The following is a 10,554-nucleotide window of genomic DNA, read 5'->3' as shown; positions in this document are numbered from 1 at the left end:
GGGTGGAGAGGGGAGCACAATTTTACAGTTCAGATTTCTTCCTTTACCAGTGATACATAGCTTCTCATATTTCATCCTGAAATTAAACTGAGGGCCAATTGAGAAGCTTAGATGGGCCACATGGAATCCAATGGGAGATCATAACAGTCCTTAGTTATTTAAAAAGGTAATTATAATAGCAGGGTCATTTTTCCAGCTTCTTTCCTAACAATTCTGTAGAAAGGTTCAGGAGTAGCTTAATTAATTGTTCTCTAAAATAAAACTTGAGGAGATTCTGAGGCATTTACCTTAAGTGAGCTTTCTCAGTTTAGAATGAGCTTCTCAGATACTTGGATATTAGGACTATGTTTCCGGAGACTATAAATTTTAATTTTGTAAATTTACAAAGATAATGCATAGTCCTAAAAAGAAGACATCAGTCTCTTAAAAAGTTTTCCAAAACTATGAATAACTATGCTTACCATCCACAGAGTTTAAAAATTCTGCAGAAGTAAAGAAATCGGTTAACCTTTTCTGAACTCTTAGGAGAAACAAGAGGAGTACTTAAAAGGTTTGAACTGGCTGCCTATATAATCTAGATTACCTTTTAAAAGTAGTATTTTTTCCCTTGTACATCATCAATTATATATATTCATTAATGCTTTTGATGAAACAAAATTAATTTCATAAGAAATTTACATTAAACCAAAAAGATAAAAATAAGAATTTCAACAAAAAGAAAAAAATACCCTTTCAAATAGATTCGACTGATCACCAGTCTCGAACTGAATGAAAACAATTTCCTACCCAATGGCTTCCTTCAGAAGTGAAAACCCAATAACTTGAACTACACTTCCTCCGTATCCAGAAATAAAAGGTTTTCAATGGTCAAAGAAAAGTTATCATTCTTTTTATAATTCTCACCCTAAATTTTATAAAATAAATCCCACAACTTTAAACAGCCTTAGTTTATTACCTATTCACTGTTACTTTAAACAATCTAGATATATATAAAATTTGTATTGTTTCTTAAATGCTGATTAATAAAAATATTACATAGGTGCTAATGGGATTTTCTCTTAAACACAGCCAATTAATGCTTACAAGTTTAGTTCTGTTTATGGCAATCCTTGTGCTTTAAAATTTTTTCAAGTATATAGACATCTTCGAGCCCAAAGAGATCAGAAAAAAATTTACAAAATATGTAGGGAATCTCAGAATTTCATGGGTGCAGATGAACTGATGATTCCTTAATGAACTGGAATAAAACTTTGGTTTATGGAAACAATTCTGTATTAAATAAATCACTCCGAACATATCATTTTCAATGTTTTAAAATTTTAGGGTGGTCAATTTTAAAGTTACTAAAAATAAGGCAGATTGGTTTTGATAGTTTGTCTACGTAACACTTATTACAATAGTCTGTAATGGGTGTGGACCTAGACTACAAATTCTAAACTTTATAAAAACTAAAAATGTCCTCTCTATATCCTTAAAGGATTTAATTACTTTTACTCAAATTGTGAAACTTAATCATTAACAAAACAAAAATTCTAATGAGTCATTATTCAAATTTAATTTTCTGGGGGTGGTGGAGCAAAAAATTAATAAATCTAATTTTCCAGTATTTTAGAAGAAAACTTTGGCTAGTAACTTAAGTGCAAATATTTTTGCTATTTTTTAAGTTATATCATGTATCATGTTATTCCTCTTGGTTACAAACTTTCTTACTCAATTTTACGTGTTACAAGAACATTAAAAAAATTTTAATTAACTAGAGTAGGATAAAATACTAGTGCAACTATGGCCATGCCACCCTGAATGTGCCCAATCTCGTCTGATCTCGGAAGCTAAGCAGGGTCGGGCCTGGTTAGTACTTGGATGGGAGACCACCTAGGAATACCAGGTGCTGTAAGCGTTAAAAAAAAAAATACTAGTGCATATGGTACTTGTTGTACTTGTAATATTTAAATATAATGTGCAGACAAAATAACTTACGTTTAGGTCACTGATAAATCAATTGTTCTTTCTGGCTTATTTCCTTTTCCAAAATTATAGTCTGTATATCTGATTCAAGATAAAATACTTGGAAATGTAATAATGATACCTATTTTACGTATTCCTATTAAAAGCAGAATATGTCTGCGAAAAACGGAAACCAGTAAAAAACTGAATTTTACAATGCCAAAATTAATGTTTTAAAATAAACTATGAATAAAGGGAACAACGAGGCTCGTCTTAAGCTGTTTGTCATTCTTTTTTTAAGAGATTACAACACACATACAATAAATGAAATTTTATCAAAATACAGCACATTTCTTCTACTACATCCATAAAAATCAATTCCTATGTAAATAGTACTGAAAATCAACTAAAATGGGTTTAAAATTTACAAAGAGTTGTTAAAGGGTTTCAATCAATATTATTAAAACTATACAGTACAATAACCAATTGATAACATCTTGAAATAAGTGCAATATTTCAGTTCACATCTTTTTAAAAGTACTGCCTATTTAATCTGACTAGCAAGAAAGGAATGAGTCTAACTCACTTTTGCAAAAATAATATAGATTGCTGTTTTTGCTAGTCCTACAGTCTTAATTAAAACAAGGTTGAAGAACAAAGGATAACAGATTAAAAGTTCCAAAATTATATTTTTTAGTAATTAAAAATGAATTGCAATAACTGAATATTGCTCTATTGACAGGCTCTAGACTAGCCTCGACTAAAAACAGTTATTGGTCTTCTATGGCACTTTTTTCTGGTCCAAATAACCATGCATTAATTCTTATCATTGCATGTTACTCAAATTTTGATTACGTAGACAGAACAAAAACAAATAAAATTAATGGTTTGGATAAACAAAATTAATAAACCTCTACCAAATATTTCTTACATTAATGAGAACAAAGGCAGTTGGTGGTAAAACACTATTAAACTGATACACTTAGAAACCCTTTAAAGACTCTGAAGTGTCGAGTTCACATTTAATGTTACCTGTAGGAAAAGCCCTTTATTTGAACACCTTTACACACTGGTAGGACCCAAGGACCCATCCCTTTGCTCTACAACTCCCCACAGCAATTCTCTATCACTGTGCCAGTTTCACAAACTTGCTTTGGTTTCCTAGCTCCATGCGTACTGTTTCCTTTTACTTTACCAAGGCAATGTGAGGCCAAACAAAATCAAGAGGCTTTCCTAAATCTTCTTACATTTTGTGTTACAGCAACACAATCTTAAAACTGGCCATTTTAGTTTCATTTGCTGCTTAAAATAAAAATTATAAATTAAGATTAAAATGGTGTACTAATTGTAAAACCGATTCCAAGTACCACCATTTGCAAAAAATCAAGGGATTTCCATATCAAGAAAAAGCATGGACATGCATCCACAATAGTTAAAAATTTCCTGTGACTAAAAAATTAAAAATTGAATCACCAGTGGCAAATCTATAGTCAATGGCTATGACAAACCAGATCCTGTAGAGCTCATAAAATGCAATTCTCGTCTTTTTTATTTCTTTAAAAAGACATTACATTTTTGTTGCATTATTCTATTAATAAAAACACATTAACGAATACCTGTGTTTTCATTCTTTGCTTCCAGATTTTTATAGAAATTAACTGTTTCAATCTGGCCTTGGAAAGTGAACCCACCAGCACCAACTTCACCTACTCACTCTTCAATTCAATATGCACGTAGCAAAAGCCAACACTTCAAATCTCTTGCCCATGGAAAAAAAGGTTCAGCAGAAAAACATTAATATCATTTGAATAAAAATAAGGGCTTAAAAGCTCTGAGATAGATAGCTCTGCCATCTATCTCTGGGATATAATCAAGGCTAACTAGAGCCTTGCACAGAGTTCAGTCATGTGTATGAGATCCAAAAATAAACCTACAATCTATACAAAAACAACATACATTTGTTTTTGTAGCCTTGATTGCTATGCTTTTAAAAACCTAACAAGAAGTTTCATACAATCGAAATTCAACAGTCTTCCCTATATACTGTACAGTGGTTCTTTCCCTCTAGCCACAAGTTCCATTATTTCATTAATGTACAAATTGAACATAATTTTTTGAGTTCCTCTTTATATATAAAAATAGTCAAAATATTAATTTCTCTTGCAAGTACACAACTTCCAATAAATCTTGCTGTGTTCCCCCTTTTTTTGTCCACAGTTCTTATGAAGAAATCTCTCGTACAATGATGAGTTCTACTGTGTTCTGGAAAGTTTTTAGCAAGGACACTGCTTGTCCATGTTCAATATTGATAAAACTGTAGCCATTAGCCTAGAAGAAAGAAGAAAAATACTATTGAGAAAAACATTTCATAGTAATTTTTTGTACTGGTGCATTTAAATTTCTGCCAGGTAGTCCATAAATCTGGCAGAAAATAAGAAGCATTTTGGCAATTTAAAACAACACTTAGACTCACAAGCCCTACCTCATGTCACTTAAAATCTCTGAAGGTGGAACCCAGGAACCTATAATCTTCCCACATTTTCAGATGATTCCTATGTAGCTGTTGGTGCCAGGAAGCACTTGTCTAAGACAGTGTTTTCAGACATGGTGTTGTATATGCAGTACTGTGCAACTGAGGTCACCAAGTGGCAAGTGTAGCAGGTCAAGAACACTACACTTCTTATAATTTAAGCTAAACATTTATTGAGGTCTTACTGTAAACCAGATGCACAGTTCTAAGTGCTTCCATGACTTAATTCCTTTAATTCTCATAACACAAAAAAGATTCTTCTATCACCTGTTTAGAGAAGTTAACATTCCTGAACTTAAAATGCTAAGATACAGCAAATATGTATTAAAAAATATCAGTATGACTTTCCAAAGTACAAGGTGGAAATATTTTAAACTATGAAAGCACTAGAGTGTAGCCTATATGAAATATCACTATTTTCATCCACAAATAATTATATACTTCATAAAATGCTTATTTTCAAATTTGGCATTTAATAATTTCTAGAGGTAGATGTTATCAAATAAAAAAATAAAATAATAAAAAAAGATGTATCTTAGTTACCTGAATAATTTTATCACCTGGTTGCAATAGTTTTGATGCTGGTCCTTCAGGCTGTACCCTTGTTACAAATATACCCTTTAATAACAACAAAAATGATTATTTAATGGGAAGCAGTATACATAAATAATGGAGTACCAAGGAGCAATTCTTCTCTCAGTACATGAATATATGAATTGTGACAAGTTTTCTGTCTCTTTTGAAATAACACTATGAAAACTGACGCTTTGTTATTTTTGTCCCTGATAATTCTGGCATTAGTAAGAACAGTGACTTCTGTTATAAGTGATGAAGTTACCTCTACGGATATACAGAAAAATAATGACAAAATTAAAAATCACTTCACAATATGAGGCACATGGAAAATTTTTGGTTAAATTTGTATTCTTTGAATGATTAATTTGAACTGATCATATTTCAAAACAAAAAACTGAACAATACAGAGGGAAATCAAAAGATGATTTGTCTAATTTATATAAATGTTAGATTTTTATTCATATAAAAGTTATTAAATTAGTAAAACTTTAAGGGCATTTCAAGGATATATAAACAATACTCACATCATCATCGGGTCTGAATGGGTTTCCTCTTCCCCCAACACCTCCTGATATGCTAAATCCAAGTTCTGGATCCTTTTCAATTCTCACTCGAATCTGAGTTAATATGAAAATATATCACTATTACTTTCTCAGAAAAGGCTGCAATACAGTAACTTCCATATTTAAATATTGGTAAATTAAGTTCAAGCAAATATAACTATGTAAGGATTCATCTAAAATAAGTATTTGGGCAGATGAAGTGAAATTATGACATGGAATATTATGTTAATGAGTTAGTAAGTTAAAGGCACAGCTAGGATTACAAAGCAAAGCTCCTAACTTAACCTATTGCTGCCTTATGAGGACAGGCAACTACTTAATGTTGACCCTATATATTTTTTAGACGTCGTGGATTTTAATGACAGAACACTGACACAAAACATGTATTTTATTATTAGTTTCCATTTGTGAAACATCTAAATTACATAGTATCTTTGTCTATTGGGCGTTTCATAGATATATAAAAGATCCCTGGGTGGTTGTTGGATATTAACCCATTTCCTGAATCTGCTTAGCATATGCTTCAAAGGAGTTGGGATTGATGATCAATTAATAATACTTTTTTAACCAAGCTACGCAAAAAGATGCAAAAACTATTTGTTAAAAAACGCTCCTTTTCCCAGAGACCAAACCAAAACGAACAAAACATTTGTTCTCTACCTGTTTCTAATAACATAATTTTATCAATAAACTATCAAAATATATGACTATATAATTCATAATTTTCTAAAAGTACTTTGTAAGATTTAGTTCTCAAAGCAGTTTGGAGACTATAGTCAAGTTCAAAAGCTGAGTGTCAAATAACAATAGCAAACCATATTATGCCAATTCGAGTTTAATGATCTACTAATTATACTTCTGAAGAAGGTCTGATTACCGAAGTATCATCAACTGGTTTTGGAAAAACAACCACCTTAGGAAAAAGAGCATGCCTATAACACTATATCCTATGTCAATTAATAGACAGGGAAGATCACAAAGTTAAACTACAAAGTTTAACACCTCATAAACTTAATGGGAAACCAAACCTTTAAACAAAACGGTAAAAACTATGTTAAAATTCTATATGGATTTATTGCCAACGATTAAATAACCTATAAAAAACGTTAAAAGTTTAGTCTCATATTTCAAATATTCTTGATTATTCTTACCTCTTGCCTTGCCAGTTCATGGCCTTGTCTAGGAGAACAATGGGGCTGTGTATATGGAGGCTGGTGGGCCACTTTCAGCATCAAGTAATCAATTAGTTGTTCTCTAGAGGGATGCCTTGCCACAGATGCCTGAGGAAGGGGGTGATGTATTTGACTATAATTTGCCTGAGGCCTGAGAGGCTGGCCCATCTGTCCATTACTCAAAGGTATCTAAGAAAAACATGAAGTGTCTTAAAATGACCAATAATAATGTCTTATTGCAAATACCTGGATTTTCTTCTTGGAATATTTCGAAAATACTAGAATTTAACATTCTAAATCACACCATTTCATGCCACTTATTTCTTATAATTTTACACTTTTAAAAGAAAAAAGCTATAAATGTTTTAATTCTAAATCTGAGTGCTAGCTGATGGACTCGTTCTTTAAAGCTTTCAAAAGTCATATCTACATTTAAAATTATTTGCTTTTTCTGTTCAATATAAATGTACCTATCTCATACTAACCAAATGTTAAAATGGTAAATATGCCAAAATTTTTAAATTTAAGCCCATTAAAAGGATATTTTTTCCTATACTACATTTAATCTCTCATATATACACAAAAGACGCATTTGCTGATGTTTTTCTTCAGAACAAATGTAACTAATTTTGTGGTAGAATTTTTTTCCTAATCTAACTATACTTTTCTACCTTTATTCCTTCCTTTCTAAAGGTAACAAGCCAATTCAGCTATCTAATAGGAAATATGATTCATTCCTCATGTGTATGTATCAGTTAGCAATTTTTAAACTCTATTTAATTCTATAGGATAGTAACTACAAAAATTAAACCTTGGCATTTTATTTTACTTTTCATGAGCTAAATAAAAATCTTGAGTTTATTTTGTTGTTGTTGAAGAATTACCCTCATTCCAGTGCCTCTCATTTTTTAGAGACTAATCTGAACTTTAGACTTAAAAATCACCTTTGTAGAAATGTGGCTAATAGCTTATTCTGTTAGTGTGAGAAATCTATCTAAAAAATAAGGTTGTTTGTATTATAAATATTTGCACATGAAGAGATTTTTATGTAGAAGAGGAAATAGGTTTGAGCTATTTAAATATTTGAAATAATACTGTTGATTATAAATAAAAAGGTTATCTCATCCACAAGGACATTATAAAAAAACTATGAGGGAAATAAATGAGCCCCATTTTCCTAAAATTATCCAAAGGCAGAAAAGTTTAGGAAAAGACTATGGCAATAGTTTCAGAACTACATACTGTTCTTTGTGAATCTTACTGAAGGATACAAAGAAGTTTTGTTTTTGGTAAAAAAAAGGTTTTTACTTCTAAAAAAAGTTCTTTTCTTCACTGTTATACTTGAGAGATTAGTTAATTCTGAAGTCTGGAAACACACATGACTTTTATGACAGAGATATTAGCACAAAGATGTTATTATTCTATGACAAATCTTTTATTATTTACTCTTGATCACTGTGGATCTGAAGCAATTAATCTGTCCAAGAGTACTTAAAAGGTTGTGCTGTTATTTTACTACTTACACACAACTCTGTAGATAGCACTTACTTTTCTCCATGTTTATATCATTCTTTCCTATGTGCAGATTGAATACTTTTCTCCTGGAGAGAATTCTCCAGAGTATAATTACTTCTGACTCATTCTTAAGAGTCCCTGACACCTAGACACTTGGTCATGCCTGCCATTCTCTATTAATGTTATACATACCTTTGGAATATATTAAGCTATGATTGATTAGCAGATTGCTCAGGAGAGTAAAAAGCATTAAAAAAAAATCAGTAACCTAAACCACAAAATTGATAATAAAAAGAAAAAAAAAAAAAGGTGACAGAGCTCAATTGAAAGAAAAAAAGGAGGTAAAATAGATACCTACACACTTAAATGTTATATGGCTGGATTTCTACTCTCCAGAACAATGTAGAAGTTTATGTGATACATAACTATGTTTCATAATTTTATCTGGTTATACTAGGAAATGGGATTAGTTGAGAAAGAACTGAAGAGAACACTAAGGAAAAGAATTATCTGGCATTGGTGACCGAAAAGTAAACTCTCTAAATGGGTGACGCTTTAATCACAAAAGTAATTAAGAATATAACCATCATCTAATCTACCACATACAGAACTCTTTCAAGATGACTTCTAATTACATTTAAAGTATCTGAAAATGCCTTCGCTAATAGTAAAACATCCTTAAGTGAAGAATTTAAGACAGGTTCATCTTTGACTCTCCAAATAGGTTTACTGTCAGGAATGTCAAAAAAGCCCCTGATTCAAGTGATAAAATAAGTGAAACAATAGAAATCCAAAAATAACAACAAAATAGTTCTCCAGTATCAGGAAAAAAATCATAGAATAAACTGAGAAATAACAGAGTGCAATCTATTTCTCAATTAGTAAAAAAAAAAAATCTTTTTGGGTAAAAAAGATGAAGGGATTAAGAAGTACAAATTGGTAGTTATGAAATAGTTATGAGGATATTAAATAAGCATCGAGAATAGAGTTAATAATATGGTAATAACTACGTATAGTGCCAGATGGGTACTAGACTAACTAAGGTAGGGGATCACTTCGTAAATTATATAAAAGTCTAACCATATGCTGTAACTTGAAACTAATATAAAATAATACTGTTAACTGTAATTGAAAAATCAGAAAGAAAGAGAAAAAGGTGAAGGGGAATAAGAACTTCCAGGTATAAAGCAAATGAGTCATGAGGACATGGCGTACAGAATAGGGAATATAGTCAATAACATTGAGAGAGCGCTATACACTGTCAGATGGTTGCTGAACTTTTCATGGTAATCACTTCTTTAGGCACACGAATGTTAAACAACTATGGTGTACACCTGAAACTAATATTGTAAGTTAGTTGTATTTTAATAAAAATCTTAACAAAAATAAACAATAAAATCCTTACTAAGCAAGGAGAGAAAAGTCATCAAAAAAGTACTTTGGTGTTAAAGCATTTATGGTATTTGTAGTTCAAAGCCAGAGGATTGTAAGCTCACAGATGCCACCTCATTTATTTCCTGAGCACCTACTTTCATCAAGCTGTCTGGAGGAACATCTCTGTGACTAAGTGTAGCTGATGAGTAGCTGTGCTGTTCTGAAATGAATATACCATCTGGACAAGGATCTCCTGGAAAGGATGTCTGGGGATGCTTCAAATTAGGGGAAAATAGAAAGTAAACAGATAATGATCTTTAAGATATGTAACCAAAATGATGATGATTCTTGAGAGGAGATCAGAAAATAGTAGTGCTAGATAACAGAAACATGAGGAGCCAAATAAAACATGACCATCAATAACTGCCACCGATCTTACTACCTTTTTAATGGGTGTTAACTTATTGTAGTGATCATTTCACAATACATACATATACCGAATCATCATGATGGACTAATATAATATTATATGTCAATTATATCTCAATAAAAATAGAAAAAATTAGTACTTTTAACCATTTTCCAACATTAATGGCAAAATGTTTGTTCTTGTAATGTGTGAAAAGTAAACACAGCTATACACTATTAAGGTATTTCTTTATAATGCTTTTAGGTTTATTTACATTAATACCTATCTTTTAACACTTTGAGCAATAAATTTAGTTATTAATCTGAGTCCTAACTTTTACATTTGATCTTAGCCAAAAGGCTGAGAAGCAATGAGAGTCCCAACTTTTAAGAGCAACTATAATACACTGCTGTTGAACACCACAAAGTTTTTTTAACAGCACAGTATCACCCAGGATTTTCTTTTTAATGA

At 31.2% G+C, this 10,554-nt stretch overlaps 1 protein-coding gene and 1 pseudogene across 12 annotated transcripts in view; one reads left to right on the top strand and one right to left on the bottom strand.

The window, feature by feature from the left end:
• The first annotated feature begins 1,778 nt into the window (after window positions 1-1,778).
• On the top strand, window positions 1,779-1,897 carry LOC120608448 (uncharacterized; annotated as a pseudogene).
• Window positions 1,898-2,217: 320 nt separating this feature from the next.
• Window positions 2,218-10,554, bottom strand: part of ERBIN (erbb2 interacting protein) — a 93,184-nt gene continuing 84,847 nt past the window's right edge. For 4 of the 12 annotated variants that reach the window (XM_039870078.1, XM_039870079.1, XM_039870085.1 and 1 more), the window contains 4 exons: window positions 6,765-6,974; window positions 5,575-5,667; window positions 5,018-5,092; window positions 2,218-4,272 (listed from right to left, as the gene is read on the bottom strand). In XM_039870078.1, coding sequence (XP_039726012.1) covers window positions 4,165-4,272; window positions 5,018-5,092; window positions 5,575-5,667; window positions 6,765-6,974 — 486 coding nt within the window. In that variant the 3' untranslated portion in view covers window positions 2,218-4,164. Of the gene's footprint in view, window positions 4,273-5,017; window positions 5,093-5,574; window positions 5,668-6,764; window positions 6,975-9,829; window positions 9,950-10,554 lie in introns of all 12 variants that reach the window. The other 8 variants (XM_039870082.1, XM_039870081.1, XM_039870087.1 and 5 more) reach the window with 3 other exon arrangements.

Source organism: Pteropus medius, unplaced genomic scaffold, assembly GCF_902729225.1.
Source record: "Pteropus medius unplaced genomic scaffold, Ma_sr-lr_union100, whole genome shotgun sequence".
Taxonomy (NCBI): domain Eukaryota; kingdom Metazoa; phylum Chordata; class Mammalia; order Chiroptera; family Pteropodidae; genus Pteropus; species Pteropus medius.
This window is presented reverse-complemented; position numbering and strand designations above follow the sequence as displayed.